This window comes from Grus americana, chromosome 4 (assembly GCF_028858705.1).
Source record: "Grus americana isolate bGruAme1 chromosome 4, bGruAme1.mat, whole genome shotgun sequence".
Classification (NCBI taxonomy): Eukaryota; Metazoa; Chordata; class Aves; order Gruiformes; family Gruidae; genus Grus; species Grus americana.
In genome coordinates this window covers 49,890,751-49,916,815 of record NC_072855.1, presented here as the reverse complement: position 1 = coordinate 49,916,815, position 26,065 = coordinate 49,890,751, and the positions used below count along the sequence as shown (strand labels likewise).

At 43.9% G+C, this 26,065-nt stretch overlaps 1 protein-coding gene across 12 annotated transcripts in view; it reads left to right on the top strand.

Annotated features, from left to right (window-relative positions):
* The window catches only part of FAM13A (family with sequence similarity 13 member A), a 133,432-nt gene that overhangs the window by 59,876 nt on the left and 47,491 nt on the right, over positions 1–26,065 (top strand). For 9 of the 12 annotated variants that reach the window (XM_054823564.1, XM_054823563.1, XM_054823561.1 and 6 more), the window contains one exon: positions 23,080–23,121. In XM_054823564.1, the coding sequence (XP_054679539.1) occupies positions 23,080–23,121 (42 nt within the window). Of the gene's footprint in view, positions 1–11,795; positions 11,967–13,477; positions 13,499–23,079; positions 23,122–26,065 lie in introns of those variants that run through there. The other 3 variants (XM_054823570.1, XM_054823568.1, XM_054823569.1) reach the window with 2 other exon arrangements.

The following is a 26,065-nucleotide window of genomic DNA, read 5'->3' as shown; positions in this document are numbered from 1 at the left end:
TTGACACTAGAGCAGAGGTCTCCAGGGAGAAAATGAGAGACTTCTGGTTGATTAGTAATTTTTGATACTATTTAAAATACCTCTCAGAATGTGTCTTCATATAGTTGACCTTAAAATGAAGATCTGCGTATTAAGTAGCAGCTACAGTTGTGACTATGTCTTCTAGAATGGCTTACCAGTTTTTTAAATACTGAAAGACATGTTATGCTTCCTCACAGGTATGATATTCCTCGTTGCAGGAATTTTTTGAAGGTGCTGCTGTCATTTGAAATACGTGAAATATCAGTTGCAGTCAAAACATATTGCAGAGCATAAAATCTGCATCACCTTCTGTTCACAACTGTCATCTTAAGAGAATGGTATTTGTAAAGTTGATGTGTTCTTCTTTCTGACCAAAATAGGTGGGTTAACTATATGCACCCATAATGCCCACTAGCATATAACGTATTTGTTCTCTTGAAAATTGCCTCATTACTATAGCTGTGTGCCAGGGGCAAACTGCTAATTATACAGTAGCAGAAAAACAGACCTGTAATGCAGTCTTCGAGTAAATCCCAAAACAGTGGAGAAAGAAAGGAAGGAGCGGGAGAGAAGAGACTGGTCCCCTGAAAGAAGGATGAAAGTCTGCAGGCGATATGCAGCGCGTTACGTATTTCTGTGAGGCTTATCCCATTTTTGCAAGAGCTCCTGTGCAGGGCAGCCAAACTTCCGGACCCTGGGAACCACACAGATACTTTATCTTTACTTGGTTGAGAGCCACAAGACCCACACCGCAGACCTCAGGAGCTAGGAGAAGCGGCAGCTTTGGGACTAGGGTGTAGGCAGGAGGGAATGGGGCTCCCTGGGGCCTTACCAGACCCTCAGTGAGAGGGTGCTAGGGTGGGCTTGCAGCTCTCTGAAGCTCACAGTCCCTGTTTGGGTCCCTCTTTCTTTCTATTATCTAGAAGGAAAAAGTCAGCTCAAAGTTCTGGTTCAGAAGGAGCATACATAACCGCAGTAGGAACTGGAGTGATTTCAGATATGCCTAGAGATGCTAAAACTTAAGTGCTTCAAATAACAGACTCAAATAGATTTTACTTCAGTGATAGGATATATTAAGATTTAAGTGGAAGCAAGGGTAGGAGAGCCTCTTGCAAGCAATGCTGTTAGCCCTTTGTGCTAAACTTCATATAGAAGCAAAGAAAAGGAATAGCCTTCAAGGCAGGAGGGAAAATGCTTCCGGCAGCCAGAATGTGAGGCAGGGGATTGTTGATGGTGAGCAGAAATGTCCTTCCTGATGCTGGCTCAGAGCTGCATGCTGCCCACAGATTTTTCTTGTCACTGTCCTGGACCTTTTGCCCAGGAAAGGGTGCTGAAATACTCTTTGCTGCTGTATATGTTCTAGCTGTTCTACAACTTGCTAGAGCAAGTTTCTCTTTGCAGTGCTGGTACTGCTTTGAAGGAGGGTCCCTCAGTGGGAAGGCACGCTGCTGTTTGTGGAGCTGTCAGGCACTCTGCGTGTTACCTGCGTGGAATTATCAGTGAAAGGAGTGTGACCGGGTACCCTTCCTTGGTAGTAGTGGTCAGGTGCTGGGAATGGGTGCATGCATGGCAGCCAAACTTTGTGAAAAACATTGTGCAGTTCCTAAAAGCCAAAGCTTAGAGCAATCACGGCAGTCGTTCAGTAAGCAAGCCGCCTTCTCCAGTACTTTCTAGCCATGTCTTTGTGTGCCAAAGATCATAAATTCCTGTTTGTGGCTGCAGTCACAGCTGCAATGAGATTTGCCAGCACAGATACCCCGTGCTGGCTTTCTAACATGTGCATGTTCTCAGAGAGAAGGTTTGTTTATATCAACCTTTTGTTCACAAAGATCCTTATATCTGGCCTATGTCCTGCAAATAAAGGGATCACATGCTGTAGTAGCCTCTCTAAAATAAGGGGTGGGTTAATGTACCCTGCTGCACCCTCTTCTTAATGACACTGCATGTTCTCACTGTTAATTGTTGTGGTATGAAAACACATGTATTTGTACACTGAGAAGTTTGTGCTTACTATAAACACTTTCCCTATTTGTTGGCTTTCCTTTTAGCAGCTGCGGTTTAAAACCGAGGCAAGCCAAAACTTACCATTATTCTCTGGCATGCGATAAGAACTTGGGTGCCTGTTGTTGCCAGAACAAATCAAACAGGGGGGCTGGTGTTTGCTTAGCTGACTATTTTTGTTTAGGTTTGGGGTTTTTTTGTTTTTGAAGTCTGTCATGCCAGTACATTCAGTCCCTATCCAAAGTAATAATTTGCCTTATCACTCAGGAGCCTTGCTGCCAGGTTTACGTAAGGGATTGCAGCCAGCAGGGCTGCGACAGCCATGGATTCTTCGAGAAAACTGCTCAGGAAAGGAGCAAAGCTCTCAGATGAGGTCGGTGGGGAGGGCATCATTCAGCAGCAGCCTCTGCTGGGCCCTGCTCTGAGCCCTCAGAGAGGACTTTTTATGTAAGGTATTGGTCCTGTTTGTTGCTTTCTCTCTTTAGGTTGTGTAGAGTTAGTTTTTCCAAACTGAGTCATTTAACTTTGAGAGTACATTTGTCTCCACCCTCCTATGCAATCAATTCCCTTCTTTCTTGCATTGTGAGATGCTGGCAGTAGGAACTGCCTTACATAATGAGTTGTTAAGAAAAGCATTCGGTTTTCTCAAAACATTGCCACAAACACGTGTGATTTATGTGTCTCTCCAAGGTAGGTGACTGTGAAGGGCAACTCAGGGTGTGGTCTCAGCTCTTCCTGGGTTCTTCTCCCATGTCGACAGCCAAGATGTAATGACAGTCACAGAAACATGTAATTATGTAGATTTTTTTCCGTACAAGTCACCTGGGTGGATTTCAGTTTACTTTTCCAAGCATTTGCCCTCTCTCTTCCACCCTGCACAGGTTACTGCTTTAGATTAGGCGTTGGCCATTACACTATTCTAACCTTCCTATTTACCTCTAGCCATTTTATCTTTGCCTGTCTATGCAAGATTTACCTGGTGACAAATTACAGCTTGTGAGATGGAGAATGTTTTGAATCTGATGCCCTGACCTGTGCCACAGAAGTGGAGGTTCGTCTTGGAAGCAACAAGAATCGTAAATGAAACTGATGACTTTAGATGTAGAAAGGATCATTTTAATGCCATTGTGTGCATATGGAAACAAAACTTCTCTCAGTCCATGAGCCAAGTATATTAGCTTTTCCTGTTTCCTGGGACAGCATCCAGCAGCCTTAGAAACCAGAAAGGGACTACATTAAGTTCACAGCAATTGAGTAACAAAGCTGAAAAAAACCTGACTCCCTTTCTGTATCTCAGGCATTGCCCTCTCAGCTAGAAGGATTTTTATTTTGTCATCTTGTTCTTTTTTTTCTTTTTTTTTTTATCTGCTTTTGCTGTGAGGAGAAAGTCCCTTCATCTCATGAGGCCAGGTGGCTTTCTGATACAGCTTTTTGCTGTAGGAAATGAGGTGCAAACATCTATGACAATTTTGAAGTCATTTTCAAATAAAAGGATCGGTGACTTTTTATGGGGGAACACACAGTGGATAATAAGGAATTTAAGCCAGCCTTGGAAATCTTTGTGCTTTTAATATTTGTGTTTACAAAAACCAGGACACCCATCACTAACCTGTTTTACTAGCAACTAGGGAAGAGGCAGAACCTCTGCACTGTACCTTGACTTACATTTACTGCAGTAAGAGCAGTTAAGTTCCCTCTCCTGAAGTGCGTGGCGCATTGTTCAGCTGAGGAGGTTCAGCACAGCGTGCCTTGTTTCCGGTAGCTTTGCAGAGCAAGCAGTTTTCTGTCACCTGAAGCTGTGAGGTACTTCTTCCCGTGCAGCTTCCCAGAGGGGACCAGGGTCTGTGTCCTGCAGGCAGTCTGCAGGAAGATCAGCGTGCAGAGGTCACAGCCAGGCTAGTTTGCTGCTGCAATTTCCCGGTTCCGCTGAAAGAACTGTGCATTTGGACGTTGTGTTCAGCACGTTGCAGTGTAGGCTGATGGAGTTCAGCTGTGACTTCCCATAACACACATGCATATTTTTAATCAAAGTGGTCAGCTGGCTGTCTAATAAGAAAAGGCTGGGGGTGGTGGGACAGGGTTGTCACTCGCTGCTCTTGTCACTTTGCTTGCATCTGTTTGAGTTGTTTCAGTGTTGTAAAATCCTGCTCTTTCATGGTCAGTGGCCATGAGAGATTTCCTCTCATTTTATCTGTTGTGAGGAACGTGATCCCAAGCTGACTGCTTATCTACAAATTGCACTTTCGCACATTGGCTCAGTGCCTTCCTCCTGGCCTGAGAGGGTTGCAGTTAGAAGTGTGAAGGTAGTTCCATTTCTGTACCAAAGCTTTCCTTTTCATTCTGCACCTGCTGCAAGAAGTGTATTTGTATTTGCACTACAGATGACTGCGAAAAGAGGCCACTAGGTAATTGCAAATAAATTACTAAAGGCTGCTTGGATGTCAGTGACTTCCAGTCATTAAGACTTTGACAGGACTCCTGGAAACAAGAGATTCCACCACCAATTCCTCAGGTCCTTTCACAGTCTCCAAGCTCTCTGCATTCAGAAAGTTTGAGTCATGTAGGGAGGGATTAATATCTAATAAAATAACATTTTTATTGTCCTGCATTATGGTTAGGAACCACCTAACCACCATGAAATGATTACTCTCTTGGGAGCACTGCTAACAGTGCACCGTGCTTTATAAAATTTATAGATGTTTCCTTCAAAAAAGCCCCACCCTGAAACTCCAGAAAGTGTCAAATTGGGAAAAAAAAAAAAAATCAAGTGACCACCATTCTGAGAGGGCTACTGAGCATCATAGAAAATAAGTTTTCCTCTAAACTCTCATTAGCTTTTGCTGGACATTTGTCCCTGGGTAGAAAAACTTGGATTTTTCACAGGACTGTGAAGGTGGGTTGGGAAGTTGCAAGCTTACAGACCTTTCTCTTGTTGTTCTGAATGTTCCTGGTGACTAAATGTAGGCTTATGCTGAACTTCTGTTGCCCCTCAGTATCCACTTGTGCCACTCCTAACATTGCACAGACTGGCCTGCAGCAGGATAGGAGTGTGTTTGCACAGCCTGGACACGTACAGACTCAAAGCTGATGTCGCAAATGAGGGGCGCAGCAGTGAGCTGTGCTGATTGAGCCCAGCATCGTTGTATCTGGCTGTGCATAAACAATAATTTGTGTTTCTTGATGTACACACAGCTGGGTGCAGGAAAAAGCCCTGGGACTGGCCTGAGAGGGCTGTGCTCTAGTCAAATACAGTCAGGTATTAATAGATCTGATCAGAGTTGTCTTCTAGCCAGGATCTCCCTCGCTTCTACGGCAGATGCATCTTCCACCTCTAGGCAGAGATACAGAGTTATTCTCACCCAGCTCACTCTTCTCTCAGTGCCTCCCAGCCAGAGTCGATATCTCCAGCCAAGTCATCTTTTCCCACCACCTCTCCCGGGAGCCAGCCTGGCCGCTCGGGCACTTGTGCAAAGGGAGGGCTCCTCCCAGTCACGTCATCAGCTGAAGAAGAGGAGCTATTTCTAGAGGGTTTTTCTGGAGGGTAACTCTGCCAGACTGCCTCCCTTGCCAACATGGACAGCAGTTTATCTTTCAGTGGAGTAAAAAGCCGCGTGCACCAAACGTGAATGGTGTGGCCTGCTCCTCCACATTGCTCAGCCCCTTCCAATACGGTTGTTATTTCGTAAGGATAAGGGTGAGCTACAAGAGTTTCGCCTGAAGATGCTTTAGAAAGCAGGAAACACAGTGGGAGCAAAGGCATGGAGTTCAAAGGATAGTAATTTTGTAGAGGATTGGAAGGATGTTTTTGGAAGTTGGGAAAGTGTGAAACCAGTGATATTTTTGGTAGGGAATGTAAATAATGCAGGGAGTACCGAGGGCTCGTTTAAAAAATTTTGGAATTGTTTTGCTGACAAATGAATGCTTTTTCTTCAGTGTTTTCTGTGGCAAACATGTTCTTTGGTCTGAAACAGCTGAATTTTTAAATTATTTTTGTGCAGACTGTTTTATAAAAATAACAGTTTGGAGGAGTGGGAGAAATTCCATTAGACATTAATATTAGGAATTTCATTAGATTAGCAGAGCTTTGGAAAAATGCCGCTTTGAAAATAACTTGTATACAACCGGACTCGTGCGTGTTTGCTTGCTCTCCCATGCTCTGGCACTTGAACTAACTGGTGCAAATGAAGAACCTAGTGACTTGTTGCACAGCGTGCTTTACCCTGTTCCCACAGCAGATTAGCTGGCACAACCATTCATTACTTGATGCTTTCCCAGAAAACCCTTTAGGAACCTACTCCCAATCCTTCCCTTTCTCCAGGACGGAGGCCAAGAAATAATTTCTGGGCTATCCCATGGGGCGAGAGTCCTTTGGAACAAGTTAAAGTGGCTGACAAGCGGGTGTGGCGGTGCTTGCAAAGGACACTGCTGCGTAATGAAGAGCAGCCACAGCAGCTAATCCACGTCTCCTGGGAGCTTGGGGTGTCCCGCTCGATGGGAAAAGTGCTTGCATGCTTATCTGTTGGCTGAGATCAGGAACTCTGAGAACCTGAAGCTCTGAGAAGCTTTCAGCTTGGTGTTTACTTTTCTCCTGACCCAGCAAGTTTAAGGAACAATTCTGGAATATGCTTTATGCTTAATAGATTTTAACTAGCTTTGTTTAAAAGGTAATTTGGCCTCCAAGTTGCAGGAAGGAACAGAAGAACTACAGTGCAACAAAACAGTATATTCCCCACGGATATGCCAACAATACTTGTATTTCTATGCCAGTGCAAAAAATAAAAGGGGTAAAATGAAGTCAACTGAGACCAACCTGTTGCTCTTTTGGACAAGAGGAGTATTAGTTAAGAAAATGAGAGAATTCTGTAAATTACATCTGGGCAGCTTATTTAAGGCTTGGTGTTCCTAAACAGAGGCAACTGTAAGTTGTAAGAACCTTAAAAATCACCTTCGATGAATTGTGTCAGTAATTAGTTATCCTCACCAGTTCAAAATATCTCATTTCTAGTCATAATTTGTCTGTCTTTGACTCCCAGCCATTGGATCTTGTTCAGCTTGTGAGTGCTAAGTCAAATATTAATGTTTCCTGCATGCATAGGCTGTTTTCTTTGAAAAGCACTAAACATGTGGAGTTTAGTTCTTGTGTTCCCTTCATGAGTTGTGTCTGAGCACTCCTCAGTTTTTCACAACTTGCTTGAGAATGGGAATTCCTGAACTGTCAGTCGTCTTTAACAACCACCCCAGTAGGAACTACAGGCATAATACACCTTTTCCACGCAACATCCATGTTGATGCCTCCGAGGACAATGTTAATTTCTTCAGCCACGCAGTCACTCAGGGCTTGTGTAGAAGTGCTGATCTGGCATGATGTTGTACCCCCAGTAGGGGATCCCCCATCATCTTGCATATAGTTCCCAGATTTGGCTCTTACGTGGCTCCTGAAACTTCCAATGCTGGCTTGCACACAACATACAGAAAGAACCACCGGTATTATTTTTCTTTTCCTTTCAGATCATTGATAAAAGCATGAAGTGATACAGGGCTGAGTACCAGCCTTGGAAAGTCACTGTTAGTACTTACCCCCTTTCTGAGGATTCTTTTTACTAAATTATGTTTTTGACATACTAGTTGCTCTTTCTTCCCATTTGAGCTCTTTTGGACAGAGCCTATTTAATCATCTGCCTGCTTTGTTTGGACATGAAGGGCTACGGTTTCCAAATATGGTTTCTATTTACATGTGACTTGCTTATTTCATGTGTGCGCACAAAGCTTCTGGCCTGCGGGAGATTTTCCAGGGTATTTATCATTTATAATTGCAGATGTTTTTATGCACAGATACTCTAAACAGAAAAATGCATGTATCAATGCATATATGTGTACATAAATAATGGCATTTTAAATTTTGTATTGGTGGTATTTTGAAAAGTACATTCTTTAATTTTCAGTCTGATGATATCTTTACTTTGCATTTCATGTTTCTGCCAGGGGGAAATTATTGTGTAACTTAGTAAACACTGTGGTAATACATTGATGGCATTGAGCAGAACTCCAGCATCTTAAAAACCCTCAGATGTTATCAGACCAGGCAAGATCTTTTTTTTTTTTTTTTTTTTTTTTTTAAATAGTTTCTGATTTGTGTATGATAGTGCAGTGAGGCAAGGGATAACTGCTTTTTGGGAGGCAGACACAGCCACATCCTCATAAAATCCATTATCTAGATCACTTATATCTCGTATCCTCTGGTGCTGTTCACAGATCCTCATCTCTTGTTGCTTTATATGCTGAGAAAAATACTTGGTGTGCAGCTAAGTATGAAAAGGAAAGCAAGAGGAGAAAGCACTTCTGTAATGATGATTGACAGGAGATTTCCTTTCCAAACGTGTGTTCATTCTTTAAACGTCGATGGTGGTAGAGAAAAGTGATTATTCATATTTAATTCCAGCCAGCGTCTTTTTTTCCTTTGTTGAATCTCAGTAAGAAATCTGCAGATCAAATAGTTTGAACCCAGGTGTTGCCTTGGCATAGGTGCTGAAGTGTGGCGGTATGTGTTGGTATTTTAGGGGGCTTTATTATTTTTATTGTTATTTGCTGTCTGTTTTACTGAGGTATTCACAATACACTAAGGAGCATGCAGTCAGTGGAGAGGATGCTGTGCCTGTCCTGAGAGGGGTTTTTTTTTCCCCATCCTTTGTGTGTATGTTTGGTGGTACCATAAATAGCCACTGCGGTACATTGTTGCTGCCAACAGATGAGTTTGGCCTTTCTGAGCAATAGGAATGCAAGAATTGTATGAAACTTGCAGAAGAGGTTTTGTTTTCCATGTTTAACATGAGAGAACAAATTCAACAAGTACAAACAAACCCAAACAAAAATGTTCTATGATCCCAGGTTTTATATGTGATAACCCAGCTTGAATTATGCAAGTTAAAAATGGTGTAAGAGGGCAGGGGAACAGTAGGAATTCCTGCGTCTGTCAAGTAGCAAGTTGACGTTAACGTAAACATCTGTCAAAAGGAAGTGGAATTGTTTGGAAATAAGACTGCAGTTTTCTGGCAGCTTTTGTCTGCCTACTTTGTACCACAAATACATCGTTTGTGGTCCATACCCATGAACAGGGGAGGTGAAGAATTAAGGAGTTGTGTACTCGTTTAGCAGGGTGAGAGATTCAAAGGGCCCATTGAGATGATGCAAACTGAAGTAAGGTGACGTGTGCCATGGCATGATTTCCCACTGTTTGAGTAGCAGATACCACTCCTCTTACTAATGGTTGGCTGCTGTGCCCCAAAGTACTTTTTAAAATTTCACTCTCTGATATTTCTCCATGTTAAAATCTTTGATCTCCTTTCTTTAATGGGTGTTGAAGTTGCATGCCACTGGGTGTGCAGGGAAACATGAGTTGAGGTACCTCTTCTTTGTCGTGATGCTTTTGGCAATGTTAAAGAGGCAGACTAGGAAGGAGAGGAGAAAACTGATAGCCCATTGAGAGGACTCCAAAAGAAAACAGGAACAGAATGCGTATCTGAAAGTGCTGATGGCTCAGGGAGCCCTGGGCAACTTTATTGTCCTCTCAAGGCATCTGTTTGATTTTAGCACGATGCCATGAACTAACTTTCTTCACTGATGCTAATTCATAAATGAATCTTTCTGGCTATTGCAGCATCTCTTTTTGTTAGTGAATTCTTTGCCAAGGATCTTAGTACTTTTAAGCTCCTTTATACGGGCAAGTCACATGGAAGTTACGACAAAATAGCTAGGGTATAAATTCAGAGTACAGCAGCTATTTGAGTTATTCCACTTCTGTTTATTCAGCAAGCTGCTCTGGAGAACCCTGACTCCTTCCCCATGTAGATGGGTCCTTAGTTAAATGTGGAAAATTAATTTATTTTTATTGGCATCCTGATGGTAACACTGAGTTTATAGAAGTGTAATAAACTATGAATAATTGTATGTGTGTAAAACAAGACTGGCCAGGAAGAGGCAATTTGATTTATTGTCAAATTGTGAAACAGTACAAGGTGCTTTTGTTTTATACTGAAGCAGTTTTATGTATCAGAGTAAAATCTTTCTCTCATGGTTTTAGTTGCTTAACAGCACATATGGCACATTTAATTTAACAGGAAGTCATCAAGATATGCATTTAATTGCCACAGATAAGAGCAGCCCAGATCTGTGATGGCAGAATGCTTTATCAGCATTGCTGGCTTTCCTAAAAAGGGGCCCTGTGCTGTGCCTAGCGTGACTCTGGCGCAGCAGAACAGGCTTGTGCTGAGGCAATGGGCAGAAGCATTACTAATGCACTTCTTCCAGCCAGCCTGCTGACAGGAGCAAATATTAAACAGTTCAGTGTACTGAAGCGGAGCCACTTCTCAACTGACCTCTGCGTCCCTACTCCATGCCACCGCTTTCTGAGGCTGCAGCTGCCCGCTGCTCTTGTTTTTAAGATAGAGAACGCCCCTGCCTCCTGCTGAGAAAGGTCAGGATCTGTTAGGCATCCCTGTGAAATGTCTGATATCCTTCTGCTAACCTGTGAGTGTCTGCTGCTTCTCCAGAAAGCTGATGTGGCTCGTGTCTAATTCGCATGACCTAGATTTGTATGGAAGTCTTAAACGTACAGGTACTAAGCTCTTGCCACAGCTTTCTCCCAAACCAGTGTCAGTCTTCTTGAGGGTCAAAGGTGATGGTGCTTTTATTATTGACTTAATCTTTGAAGATGTGCGTGTCTGGCTGTGCCAGAGTTAGCCATTAGGCTTTTACCATCTAAAATGTTGAAAGGATCCATTCTCTTATGCCCCTTTATCAGTTTGAGGTTGTCCCCTTCTCTGTCGCAAAACGTGTGTAGTGCAGTAACGTTGTTCACACGTCAGGCAGCAGCAGAAGTGTTTCTGTCCAACATCGGGGGAAGTTGAAGGTGATCCCTCAGGTGTTCTGGGCAGAGGAGGTGCAAAGGTAAAAAAATACAACTTTTGGGTATGCCTCTTCAGTGGCCATCAAACATTTCAGTGCAAGACCTTCTGACAGATTGTGTACTCTTCCTTTTCCAAGGCTGTTGTGTCCTGGAAAGTGGCACACACATTGTGTGGGGTTCTTTTGTTACCGTTCTTCCCAGCTCCGAATTTCCAGCAAATAAAATGGTGTGATTGTTGTTTCAGAGCAGTATTTGGTCAGCAACCACAGAGGGTGGCCCACTGGGAATGTCAGTAAAAATAAGTTTGGCTTCCGCAACACTTATCTCTTCATTTCAAATGGTAAGCGAAGAGTTCTCTTATGCTCCTCTTTCACTGTGTGTCCAAATTGGTTGGCCAACTACTGCACAAGCCCTGTGAAACCTCAGTAGCATCTATTGCAATGCAAAGCGATGCTAAGTTCAAGCAGAAGCATGCCGACCACGCTGCCCGTGGGCGTCCCACCCACCCTGGAGAGGACCCAGCGCCGCCGTGGCCGTGGGGAGGGAGGTTGGGGTGACTACATTGTACCCTGGGCGACATTTGGGGGGGGGGGGGGAGGAGATTATAGTTACTAAAAGGGATACAGAAAGACCTTTTGTTGAAAGGTATCCTGTGGTAATTAGCGCTCAGCTTGTAGCATTTCTTGCAGGTCCAGAACCAACTGGACATCATAAACCTCTTGTGGTTAACCTGTGTTTGCCGGGGCCGGTGCCCCTCGCTCCCCGGCTGCAGCGAAAGGGGGCTGGGCCGGGGCCTTCGGCGGCGGGGCGGGTCGCCGTCAGCCGCCAACTCGGGGCTGGCGGCCCCTTCGCCCCTCCCCGGGGCCGGGTCGCGCTGCCGGATCCCCGCGGCGAGGCGCTGGCGGCGCTGCGGGCGCGGCAAGGCGAGCGGGGAAGCGAGAGGACCGGAGAGGCGAGGCGGGCGGCTGGCTGGCTGGCTGGCTGGCTGGGTGGGCGGCGGCCCCATGGCCAGCATGGCTTGCGAAGTCATGCCCCTGCAGAGGTACGTGTCCGGCCGGGGCAGCCCCCGGCCCAAAACGCTGCGCGGGCTTGTGCTGGGCTGCCGGGCACGGCGGGGAGCCGGGACTCCGGCCCTGCCAGGGAGAGCAGCATCGCTCCGGGCCGGCTGCCCGGGCGCTGGAGCAGCTTAACAGGTCAATGTATTAACGGGGCTCCGGGGTGGGGGAGATCTCTGGCTTCCTCGTGCGGGGGGGAGCTCGATGTAGCGCCCCTAAATCCGCGCAGCACTCCCCGTGGGGGGCGCCTGCCGCGGGGTGGGAGCAGCTCAGGGGTTTATAGGGATTTAGGTGCTCCGGGGCCATCCCCTCCCGGCCAGCGGTGGGGCTCTGAGGGCTCCCTGCGCCCGAGCGAACCTCTCTCTCCCGCCGCTTCGCTGCAGCAGGGGCTGTAATGCGGTAAGGGAGCCCAGCCGAGCCCGGCCAGGCTTGCCCCTGTGCACACCCCACCTATAGCTGTCTGCTTGCACACCCAGCCTGGTGTGCCTTTGCAGCTGCCTGCGCAGCATGGGCGAGAGGTTTAGTTTTAGGAGGAAAAGGGCTGTTTTGTTTCCAGGGTGTCGAGACACACCTCCCTTCAGCACCAGCTGTGTACCTGTGCTGGCATGTGCTCCTGCCACAGGCTGGCAGGAATAACTGCAGGCAAGCTTTTGAAATGACAGTGCACAGACCCACTGGGGAGGGGGCAGAAACATACACAGTCCTTTTACCGAGGCATTAATTATTTTTTTTGATTGCTCTTTCAGTTCTCAAAATTATGCATTCCATACCTCCTTAGCCTTATTCAAATGGGCTGAATATCAATCTTTATGTAATATACAAAACAGTAAATAAGTAATTTAGCATGTTATTTCAGCACTGTGGTGGTGCTGTTTCAGCACAAGCTGCAGAGTTGCTGCTTACTTGGACACGATAAAGTAGTAACTGAAATTACTACCCAAACTGTTATTGTCTTGATAAAGCATGGGGTCCTCTGCAGATAAATGTGGAGGAAGTCTCTTTTGCAGTGATGCAGTCGCAGGGTTCCATGTTGATGACTGCAGAGAAACAGAAATGTGGTTTGAATGTCTTAAAGAAATAGTCATAGTGCATTGTTCCTATTTGAAGGACCAGTATCACATAATATTTTTAACCTTTTGGTGTTCCCAGCAGAGGTCAGAACAAGTGGTTGTTATTGTGCTCTTGACTGTTCACCCCAGGGGAAGAGAGGTTTGACAGGGTAGCTCTAATTAGACTCTGGGTTTTTTGTTGCAAGGATTAACTCACGATCAGTTAGAAATGCACTCTGCACTTTAAAACTGAAGATTTTTCTTCAAATTCCTATTAAATCTTGAGCATGGTACAGAATTGTTTGAGCTTTGCAGTTAAAAAAAAAAAGATTCACAAAATTCTGGCTTCTTTTCCATCTCCTTGATCTGTTTTTAGGATGCGTACACTGTACTTTTAACACCTAATTTTCTTTGGACCTAGGGGCAGACAAGCACGGACTCCCAGATCCCTTAACAGTGGCGTTCTCCAGGTTGCACCCTTATTTTTTTATTCTTCCTCTTGGAACGTTGTCTCCTCCCTTCTTAGTGCAGAGTTTTGCCATGGAAGAGAGTCTTGCTGACTTTGGCCATTTCTTTTCAGCTTTAGGATAGGTGATGCCTGAGAATGGTTAGTACCAGCGCAGGTAGCAATATGCTTGTAGTTCCTGTGAGGTGGACAGGCTGCTGCTGGTGTTCCAGCTGAGGGCATGGACAACTTCCGGTGCGTGATTCCCGTTGCTGGGTCTAAAGCAGACTAGCAGCAACCTACAGATGCTGCGGCTCGGGGCACTTCCCAAACTAAGACCATCCGTTTCCCCTTCTCAAGAAAGGGAATGAGCTGCCAGCGGTGATTGCACTTGGTTCCCTCCTGGGTGGATAAACTCCCTCCTGCTCATCTCCTGCAGGCGCCCCGCTCTGTGCTCTCTTTGGGTCACAAGCTGGCCGTGCTGTGCCTGCCACGGGATCCCTCTTGTGCTGAAGTGATACGAGTGCATCTCTGCGTGGCTGGTGTGTAAAACTTGGGAGGGGGAGAAAGGCTCTGTTTAAGAAGCTGTGACATTTAAATAACGTTTGTCACTAGAGCAGCAAAGTGTTGTATCTACCAAGGTGTCTGTAAGCTGTATGTCTGTCTTCCTAAAAATTGCATAATGTGCTTACATAGGGCCATATGTACTATATGGTGTCATTCTATATGTAGATGTCTGTGGAATGGCACATGATGGGATATGACGGCCTGCTGCAAGGGAGTGACAATGGGGACATCAGAGTTGTGTTTCATTGCATGGGAAGAAGTGGAAGGCTGAATGCGTTGAACCTTCCACTGCAATCAGTACTATATTGCCCAAGCATGGTAAAAGGCACCTGTGAACGTCACACGGGTTGCATTACTGATTTTCCAACAACATACCCACCACTAATTGTCTCTTCTATTGCTAATAGGCTAACATGTTTTCTGAATAGCATTAGCTTCCTTTAATAACCTAGATTCCTAGTAGAGCATTACTAATGCTGTTAATATATGTTTTAATTCATTTATTCTAGCTCAGTCTGTTGCAGATTTAACAAAAGCTGTGCAAAGCTGAAACCCGTGGCGGCTGCCTTTGCCAATCGCATCTGCCAGTTTCCACAGGAGATAAGAAAGAGAGGTACACACTCGGGCCTTGTTTGTGATCAGTGGCCTCTCTCGCTTTGCACTTTGCTGAAACAAATGAAGGCAGAGCAAGAGTGAAGCCATCACAAATATTTTTAGAAAGTGCATCTGATAGGCGTAGGGAGCGTGACTGATCTGTTTCTAACCTGTATAGCAGCAGCTGTCTGCATGGGCTTGCGGTCATCATCAGGGTTGTTTGATTTACCTTCCTGGTTTGTTTGCTTGGGGTCTTTCACAAATAGTGAGTATTTTAGCCTGAGAACACTGTTTGTATTCCACCACATTTTCTTCTTTTTTTGGAATGGCCACGGTGTTCTCTTTAACACAGGTTCAGGTTAGTGAGCGTTTGTGTGTGTGAAGTTGTATTGTAAATAAGTCTGATCCTTTGGACTTCGTTATCACTTTCTATCCAAGGTACTGGGAGTGCTTGACAAGCCCTGGTGAAGTATGTTCTGGGATATGTATGTGAAGTGAAGTGTGTTCTCTGAGGGTGGAGAGAACTTATATCTGATTTTTTTTGGTTGGTTGGTTTGGTGTTTGGGTTTTTTTGGTCGAAGAATGAAGAGAAGTTTGAACCTGTGATTCTCATCTTCCTCAAGTCATAGTCATAGCCTATTACAAAATGCTATGTGAATTTTTGGCCTTCCAGGCTCACATTTGACCCACAGCTGGGCACCCTGTCTTGTCAGAGCTGACGTGATGGGTGGAGGAGCCTGTGGAAGCTCTTCCTGGGTACCACTAGGTGGGCAGGGGGAGCTCTGACTAAAAGAGGAAGTTGATGTGGAAATTTTCTGCGGTGTTTGTAAGCAAGAAAATAGGAATATTTACCTAAAAACTGGGCTCTTGGGATAACTTTACTTGAAGCATGCAAGCATTTAACAAACAATCCTGAAATCAAAATCACTGGTTACCTAGTAACAGTTCTTCACCAATATAATGCAACAGGTATGTGTGCGTTACGCAACTTCACACTGTTAAATTCTGAGAAGAGGTGAGACTTTGGCTGGTACATGCATTCCGCCTCTTTCTGACCCATTTTCTAGTTTTATCCTAGTGAGGACTATTGCCAAACCACAAGTAGAAGAAAAGACACTGCCCTGTCTTTCATAATAAGCCCCAACTAGTTTAAGAAGTAAAACAACAAAAGCAACCTGTTTAACATTGACGTCATTTTATAAAAGATAAACATATTTGCAATCCAGGAGGATAGTAGGTAGAAAATAATTATACAAAATTATGTTGTCAAGGGTTCCAGCAGATTCAGATATGTTAATATAAATGGAAAATCAGCCTCTCGCTCACAGTGGCATTTAATCACCAAGAAGTTCTGCTCATTTCAGCTTGCCATGGGATAGCCTGTACTTCCCTGATGTTGCTTTGAAGTGGGAGGAGGTATGCAAAGAGGCTTCAGTGTATTTTTAATTTTTTTTTCCATTCAGGCAACATGCCTCAATCTGAGTGCCCCCTCACACACAGCCTGCACAGTTATGCCTGTGGATAATGCAGAATATTCCCAATGTGTATAGCTGTGCTGTATGTTAGTGTTTCCTAGAATTAAAAGGCTCCTACTCCAGGCTTGCGTACTCGTGTCTTAATCTTGGCTGCAGAAAATAGAACGAGAAATAGTACGTACTCAGAGATCAGAGTGATCCTTCGTATTCACTTCAGCTTGTCTCTATGAAATAGTAATATTGGCATTTTGAATGCCAGATAAAACAGGACACAGAAGCTTGTGCTTTTGGAAGGCTAATAGGGAGCTCTCCCCCAAAGAGGTCCCTTCCTATGGCCCCGCAGTTAGACTGCTGCACACCATGATCTTGCAGGTTTAAGACATAACTTAGTTGAGAGACCTTTAGGAAAAACACTGCTGAAGAAATGGCTTTGAGGAAGATGGCGGGATCCTTTGGTGATTAATATTTAAACCAATACCAATCCACTCCTGCCCAAGTTCTTGGAGATATTTTGCAGAGTATGTGAGTTCAGAATAAAGAAGTTGGGTTGTCCGCCTACTATTTTGACATGTGGCTCCTTTGGTGAGTGGCTTACGCAGATACTTAAGTGTGAGCTTAACCTGATTTCAGTGGTAAGCACGGTTAGGTATAAGTGCAACTATTGTGAGGACTGGAGATAAATACCTGAAAGGGCTTGTTATGGTTTTGACTATAAAAGTTACTCTTCAGGGAAAATGCAAACATTTACATGGAAATTACTCTCACAAGAGAAATAGCTGTTAAACATTTGTTTCTTAGACAGTTACTATATAGTGCATTCTTCTCCCTCCCCCTCTGATTAAGGGTATAGAGCAAGGGTGGCATTGCTCAACAATTGATGGTAAGTGCTGACTTTTAATGATGACCATTGTATCACCACAGTGTTATCATGTTAGATTAAATCTATGGTTACTCTTGCATCAAGGATGGTATTATTCTTTCTTCTTTTGCATAACATACCTCAATATTCTTGCTTTATTTGAAGGAAGAAGCCTATATTGCCTGCTATTTCTCATTTGCAAAAACATTACCTTTTACCCACTGCTGTGAAGCACAAACTATGAGTAACTCACTGTACTGAGAAAATAAGTATGCAATAAATTTTCATGAGCATTTTCAATCTTGCATTTGTCACAAACTTGAAATAATTTTTATGGGGAAATCACTTGGGGGGGCGGGGAAGCACTGGGAATTTGTGAATAAGACAAGACATTCAGCAAAAAGCACTACTGTGGCCTCAAAATTGAGGCTTCCTTGAAGCTGTTTTTAGTGTTGTTAATGTTGAATGTCAGAATAAGTAAATAAACAATATTGTTAAAATCCCCTGCAATTGCAAAAATGGCTTGTCTGTTAATCCAAGGTGGCGCAGTGGTTCTAAATGGTGAGAAGGAAACAAGAGGGAGATACCTTTGAAGTCTTTACAAGTCACCCAAGCTCAGCCTTCCTTCTCCTCCCCCCAAAAGCTACATTAACTTTTGATATCGTTAGTCATTTGACACCACTGAATTTTCAATGCCTTTTAGTTTGATTACATTAAAATTAGAAGCAGCAATCTCATTGCCTGAGAAAAGCATTCTCACTGAAAAATAATTAATTTCTTTTGAAGTCCAGAATATCTGGGGTGGAATAGAAAGCAAGCCATTTCTTTATCTGACTTTTGAGGTCAGAACAAATAGAGCCTATGGCAAGGCATTAGGAAAACATGACCTTGGCTGAGCAGCATGACCCTGCCAGTGTCTAGGCCCTTCCTCTCCCGTGCAAAATGTTGACACTTGAGTCAAAGTACATTTTTTTTTTTAAATTGACTAAATGTCCCATTTAACTTTTGAAAAGAGATGTGGAGTAGGAAAGCAGCAGTAGCTTTACAATGGAGGTTCCAGTGCCAGCAAGCCAGGACGGAAGAACTGCTGATAGTTAAATGCAAATAAAACAAGGGGGAAGGGCCCTGAGGCACCCTCTGACCTGGGGTATCCATATACCGTAATAAATTGGGTTCTCCCCATCTAAATGGGTGGTTTACAGCTTCAGCTCTGAAACGAGCTCAGCAGCTCCCTTATTCTTTCTGAAGGGCAAGATGAGATCTAAAAGAAAAAAAAACTAACAAAAAGAAAAACCATCATTGCACATTTGAGAATGTGATGGGTGAACCGTTGCCTGTAACATTCCTGTTGCAAAAAGCGGAGGCAAAAAAAGGTCACTGTGGTTACAGTTAGACTTCACCCAAGCTTTCCCATTTCCTTCTTTAGGGACAGAAAGGATGCGTTGCGTAAATGCTGTAAAATACACGTGCCTGAAAATCCTAAGATGTGCTTAACTAACTGGTGGGCAATACTGGCGTTCCTTCCAGTCTGACAAACTTTTTTTTAGCTCAGTGGAGGTTACAAACATAACGCCATTACTTCTTTATCTGTAAAATAAAGAGAACAAGTTTTTTCAGTTCGGCTGGTATTTGTTTGGGGTTTTAGCAAGAAGGAGGTGATCAGATACTCTAGGTGTTCTTTACCAGTGAGAGAAATTGCTCTCCCAAGTACTGCATGAAAGAGCAAATAAGTTCTGTTTAATCCCTTCTCAGGGGAGCTATGTATATGTCTGAGAAGAAAGAGACTGCTGTATTTTGCACTCGCTTGGCCAGGTAATCAGTGATAGTTGAATAAATAGTTTATTTTTTAAAAGTTATTTCAGCACTTCAGTGCTTTCTGGCCATAAAGCATGTGTAAAGCTGGACGAAACTTTGAGGGTATTTAAAAAAAAAACCACAAAACAAAAGCTCCCCCCAAAACACCACCCAAAACCCACCTAATTTACTACAAAACCTGCTTGCCTAATGGGTAAATTTTGCTGGGCAAGGTAGAAATTGAGCCAGTATAAGAGATGCACGTCAGAATGACTTGTCCCCTCCATGCTGTGGACAGCTGACTGTGGGTTTGCCATGTCACTGTGCCAGGTATTAAGCTTTCCTTTCTTTCTGGGTCATATATCCCTTTAACCAAAGAGGAATTATGCAGCCCAAGTACAGTTAAATGTTAAATATATCTTAATGGCTTCTAGCATTTTCTTTTGAAAATGATAGAAAGGGCTTCCTAGCAATACTAATAAACCCTTCAGTACAAGGTGTTTTAAAAACAAGTAAGCGGTTGTTTTTTAATCAGCATAGTGTGAGTGATAGTGACAAAGAATCCTGCGTGGAAGGTCTTAAACCAATTTCTAGCCTGTTTATTGTGTAATATCAACTGATGATCATTTATGAGTCATATTTTGTACATTTTCCTTGCCTGTCTCTTTTATATCTGGAACCATGTGGTTAAGTATACACAGATTTAAAACCTCTCAGACAAAATTTTCATTTCTTCCATTGAACTAACCTGGGCTTTTGTGTATTATATAAGCATATCAGTTTATTACAACACAAATAATTCATTATTTCATAAAGCATTTTAATCATGACAATCCGTGTGCACTAAGTGATTGCAGTAGGGCTTGGTGGTCTCCCATCTAATGTGAGGGGTTGTGAATTATGTGGAATAGCTGGATTAAACCTGGTTGTAGTTTACACAGCTCATGTCTTCTAGCTTGCACAGATGAGTTGACTAAGGTACGTGAAGTTAGGGAAAGACGTTTGGGATACGTTGTTTTTAATGATGGGGGGGGAATGGATAATGTACTTAGATGTAGGAGATCTTTGTAAAGTTAAAAGATTTTTATGGTTTTCTCAAAAGTCTAGATTTCCTGCTAGTTAGCTTGGAGCTCTTTGTCCCAGGTGCAGCTACTGATCAGCGCTGCACATGTAAAACTATAAAGCACTATGGGAGAAGAGTGGTTATGCACAGCTACAATTATTATCAACCACGTGAAATTTTGAAATGTGATGATCTAGTTGAAACTGGTATTTGGTTTCTGACTTCTCTAGAGCTTCTTTCTCCCCCATTCCCAGGTAATGTTCTTAAAATATTTGCTTCTCCTGTTACTTTGTATGAGATGATAATGGTTTTTTGTGCAGATATAAAACTTGCTTGAACTTGTGGAGCAGCGGTTGTACTTGCTGTGGAAGAAAAGGGAGAGAATGCAAGAGGTTTTAGGGTCCCTGATGAATACTACTTTTCAGTCTCATCTGTCAAAGCAACTAGTGGGAGTATGAATATATGAAAGTTATTTGGGCTTTTTTCATATCATTGTGCTTCTGTGACTTGGAAGTTAATTACAAACCCTGAGTTGAGGAAGGGTTTTTATGATGGAAGAAAAGCATATTTGGCGTGGCTTTGACAACTGCCACTTGTACACAAAGCAGGATTTAGCGTTGTTGTTTGAAGTTGCGTTGATGCACAGAAATCTTGATGGCACTGTGAACTTTTCTTTACGTGAGAAAACGTTCTTCATGTTTTGTGTGCACCACTGTGACTTGTTTGCGTTGAGATTACAAGTACAGCCGTTAACGTAATGAACTGAACATAGCAAAAAACTTTACCAGCAGCTTTATGAGTTTAAAGTCGCTTCTTTATGCTTTAAAAAAAAAATAATCGGTAAATGCTAAATAAAGAGATAACTTATGCATGCAAGCTGAGAAACTGTGCATGCCGTCAGGGGAGGGAGCCTGTACCTGGCAGAGGTTCTTACCTGTGCCTTTGTTACAGGTCCCCTTCTGGGAAGGGCAATGATGGGCGCTTCCATGTTTCCCTCCACTTTCTCTAGGCTGTCTCAAAGCTGTAGCAGTCTCTTGCAAAGACCCTTCAGGTGATGTTTGCCTCGGTTCACACACAGGCAGCTGTGTTGCCTGCCTCGCAGCAGGCAGGCACCGTCAGCCCGCTTTGCATTGCTCTGTGCGCGGGCTGGCTCTCAGAGGACGACAGCAGCATTCAGTGCTCCCGCAGCAGCGGCTGACTCCAACTTGCTCGAGCAGCTGAAGACAGGGTTGTGGAAGTGGCAGCAAAGTTTCCAGTAGCAGCCGTGCTTCTAGTCTTCTTAGGGAGCTGCCGAAAACTGCCCAGTCACTGTTGCATTTCAGAGGCGATGCGAGTTTTGGCAGACGGTGCTGATTTCGGAAGCAGCTTCTCTTCCTTCTGGTCTGCGGTATTTTTTGTTACCCTTGAATCAGTATTTTGGGCTTCCAGAGCAACGTGCTGAAAGGTCTTTTCTGTAGATGTCTGTAGTTGTCTCTTTATGAATCTCTGTGTACTGTAGTAGGGGAGATCACAATGATGCAGAATTAAACCCCTGTGATTTTTTTCCTGGCACGCTTGCTTGCTCATCTGCCTGCCTTCCTGGTCTTTCTGAGTCCCTTGCATCCTGCCTCCTCCCATATGCTTCTGCCCCCTGGATGAATTTGGCATTCATATTTGTGGATCTGTTATAGCATTGGCTGGGTTCAAAATGAGCCAAATCTGCCTCTGGCTATATTCAGTGTGAGAGTAAGGTGATTACCTGGCTGCGGGCCAGTTTCAGCTCCTCCTGCTGAGGGAGCTTCTTGCTGGCTCCCATGGAAGCTGCAAAAGGTACCTGTGAGTATTTGATCTCCTGGCTACAAAACCCACAGAGATGTTCCTTTCCCCTTTATTCTCTGCTTAGAGAGGCTTTTATAAACCAATATGTAAAATCCTTCAAAATTCAATAGATTAATGGACTCTGACTGGGTTTTCAAAAATTTCTCAGGCTTAATCTACTTCAGATCCCTGTTGAAAGTTGGTCGGGGTGTTGAGGTGATCAAAGCCCTTGAGTGACTTGAGCTTGAAGCTGAGTTTGCCTCACTGAGAGTGTTCTCCCATATTCTCTCATCCTCTGAACAAGCTCAAAAGCAATGGATGCCTTCACAACGTGGCAGTACCCCACCACCTGACGCTGAGTACCTGTGGCAAATTGCTGAGTGCTGGGACAGTCCCAGGCTGCTGGAACAGCAGGAAAGCAGCAGGGAAGTGCTTGGTTTCCAGCGCCTGTGGGATGTTCCCCTTTCTGCTTTCATTTAAAGTAATTTATGCAGCTTCCCATCTTTTCTGCTGAACTTGCTGTGCTCTTCAGCAGACCCAGTTAAAAGCCTTTTAGGGACGAATTGGCCTTGGTGACATCTCCTGCGTACTTGGAGGAATGCAAGTGTCCTGCTTTGGAGAGTTACAAGGCTTAAATGACCTGCAAGGCTGACCATTCATCTGGTTCAAACGACTAGGTGAAATTCGTTTGAACCCCTTCTTGTAGCAGCACGGTCTTAGATTGACTTAAGCCATCAGCCCACCACACCTTTAAGCTTCAGCGCCCCAGCAGCTCATTCTTACCCTTACGCCAGCCACAGGCATGAAGAGGTGGATCAGGGAACCGGTCGACCACACACCAGACAGTTGCACTTGGGCCAGGTCAGTTGACCACTGAAACAACGTTTCGTCAGGGGGGCTGCACGCCAGCCGATGGCAGCCCCTGATCTCAAGCCTTGGGAGATTTCAGCACTGTCAAATCGGCTTTCCACAGGAACGATAAAACCGGGCAATTCGTAGCCTCGTGCATACACCCATGGCCGTTTCTTTGGTCTCTCGGGATGTCATTTGTTTTTTTCTCAACTTTTGCTTTAATAGGCAGGTTGTTTAATTCTGGAACAGCAGACAGCAAAAGGCTCCGGTGTTTTTGCTGGCAACGTGCTTCACTGTTGCTATGGGAATAGTCCTTGCGCTGCTGCAGAGCCGGAGTGACTCCTGGCTGTCTAGCAGGAGATGTCTTACACCACGTCTGTGGGCACTGAGAAATGAGTTGGATTCTCAGGATTTAAGGAATGTCACGTAAAGGTCTCTTCCATGAGTACAACCGGAGGACAAAACAGACATAAGTGTTACCTCTGTAACGGGTGTACTGTTTCACTTTTGTTATTTCTGCTTTTTAAGAGTATCTTGCTGTAGATGAACTACAAATGCAAGACAGAGCTGCGTACTAACTTTAAAAAAATCTGTTTTGTTTTTAGCTCCCAAGAAGATGAGCGGCCTATGTCACCCTTCTATGTGAGGTAATTGCTCAATTGTTTTAACTTCTTTTCTGTGTGGGATTGACTTGTTATTGGAATTAAATGTGGAGAGTGATGCCAGAAATGTGAACAGACTGTAATCAAACTGAAGCTTAATGTTAAATTCATAGTTATTGCTCAGCTAGTGGGATGAATGAGTCTTTGGAGATACAAACTCTGTTGAAATTGTTTTGTGTTTAGAGACGAGGCTCAGGGTTTAATGCCAGTCTTGTAAATTCTTAATTAGAAGATGGACATTTGTTTCCTCTTTTCTTCAGTTCATTATGTAGCCTAGATGCCCATCATGAGTAGCTTATAATCTATGAGCACAGGAAAGACTTTTGCCACAAGCTTTGAGGAACTGGCAGCGTGTGCTGCTCAGAAAGAAACCAGGAACCAGATGGTGAGTCAGCAGCCCGGACAGCAACTGCTCCCCTGCTGCAGCCCAGAAAAGTGAGGGAGCGCTCGGGTCCACAGTGTGCCTGCCTGGAGGGAACGGCGCTCGCGCTGCATTTGAACAAATGGCGTTTCTTGTTTTGCCAACTGGAGGGCAAAGTCACTGCTTGTAAAAGTGGCCTAATTCTGTTGACATCAGTGAAAGTTTGCTCTGCTTGCTTCAGTAGCAGGCTCAATTCCAGTGCTTTCATTTTTTCACTTAGTGGAAGAACAGGAGCCAGAGCAATTAACAGTGAAGGGATGCAGAGGAGGAAGGGCCAGAGATTATAATTAGGTTCTTTGATCTCTGCAGAGTTTAAACAAATAAAAAGAAATCCCTCTGGTGCTTTTTGTGAGAGCAGTGATATTTGGAATCCTTACAGTGATCTTTTCAATTTGTTAATTCTCTTGCATATACTCCTATTTATCTTTGTAGCTTGGGGTTTTTCTTAGAGAATTTTTCTAACATAAACTACAAAAAGTGTGCATTTCATGCATACTCTTAATACGGAAACTTGCATTAAAACTGTGCAGAAATATGGGTCAGTGAACTGTTCATGGACTAGCCTGGTTGCGTGTTCTTGTCTGTCTTCCTGTTGATTCACCGTCATTCCCTGCATTGTATTTGTGCAGATGTTGCCTAGTCTGTGCTTCAAAAGCTCCACGCTGTCTGAGGAGGTTCTGCCTTTTCCTTTGGGAGATTATTTTCTAGCTGCATACATTCCCCTGTCACAATTTTTCCCCAGTTTAAATCCTCATCCTGTCTTTCTGTTGAAAATAGTCCCTTTCCTTTTTCTTTTTGTCTAGATGTGACCTTCAAATGATTGCAGGCTTTCATTACATTTTCATTTGTCTTACTGCTTAAAACTGTCCTTCCAAGCCTTTTCCTGGATCATGGAAGAATGACCCAGGAAGGAGATTCTCTTCAGCTGACCTTGTCAGGATTGCTGAGGAGATGGGGAGCAAGGAGTGGACCTGAGGAAACTGGTATCAAAGCAGGACATTTCTGAGAGGGAGGAAGCAGGTTTGGAAATTTTAAATAGAGATACGGGCGTATTAGGATGGGGACAAAGAATGAGTGTGTCCATTGGAATGGAGGGATGGCTTTCCCTGGGAATGTATCTTGCAAATAGGAAGGGAACAGTCAGGAATAAATGCATAGCTGGAAAGTGAAGAAATGGCTAGTAGGAGCAGAGAGGGAGCAGCACACCTTGCAACATAAGGCTTCATGCCGAGCTTGTGTCTTTTGTAACATTGCTGAGCCACAATTACTTGTAAATAAAGCTAACAGCTTGTAAGTCTTGCTGCTATTTATCACACATCAGAAATGTATACTCCTGAGGTCAGTTGCCAAGCGCAGTTAATTTGGCAGGAGAGCTGGTGCTGGCTGGGCAATTCGTGGTGCTTCAACAACTGAGAGCTTGAGTGGGTGGCCAGGTTTTTCTGTGCAACTTTGAATGTTCTAATTGTTGCCCCAGAGCTGGGCATGACGTATGTAGGAATTGCATTTCACACCATAAAAAAGGAAGGGGAGACTGTCTGCTTTAGCTGTCTGATGGTCAAATCTATTTGTATTGCTACCAGTCAGATTTACATAGTTTGAAATACTGTCCAAGTAATCCTTCAAGTGAATCATGAATGTGTATGTACAGAGCGGTCGCTGCTGCATTTATACAGCAGTTCTATATAGATAATTATGCAACGAGTTATGGGAACAAGAGCTCTTTAGCTTCCAAACACTACATAATACTTGGCTTTTGCCAGACTGAAGGAGCGTTGTGTCCCTCCATAAACCAGTTTTGGTAGGATCAAACCAGAGACTTGATGCTTCTGTGCTATACCATGTCAGCTAGCAATGGGGATGTTTCCCTGGATGTTATTTTTAACAGTAGGGCAAATGCTCGAGGTATTAACTTTAAGTCAGAACTGTGAGAATGCCACCAATGCACTATTTCTTAAAATGGCACTGATTTAGGCTTGTAGATTTGTTTGGGGTTTTTTTTCTTTAGACATTGGGAAAGTCATGACCAAGTATAGAATTAATCCCCACTGCTACTCTGTAAGGGAATCAGCAGTTATTAACGGTACAAGGGTAAGTGGTAAATGAGGCAAAATGTGACGTAGGTTTGTCAAGAGAGGTGATACAGGTACAACAAAAGTATTTTGGTTTGTAAGACTTTCCAGAGAGGAAGAAAAAGAGTATACCTAATCTGTCTGATGTCAGCAAAATGGTTTATATCATGCCATCTGTATGGAGAAAATGGGCGTTAGTACTAGAGCTTAAAGATGGGAAGGGAGGGAGGGGGTGACACATATAGGTATTGCTGACAGGAGAGGAAGGAGAATGCTAGTGGAGCTCCTTAAGTGTCACGGACTTTTTTTCTTTAATAGCCAGTGGCATAATAAAACAGAATTGTGCTCATGAATTGGGCTTATAGCAGAAATTTAGGAGGGATGAATGGGATGGAAGTGTCCTCTGGGAGACAATTTATGACAGTGCCATATGTTATAG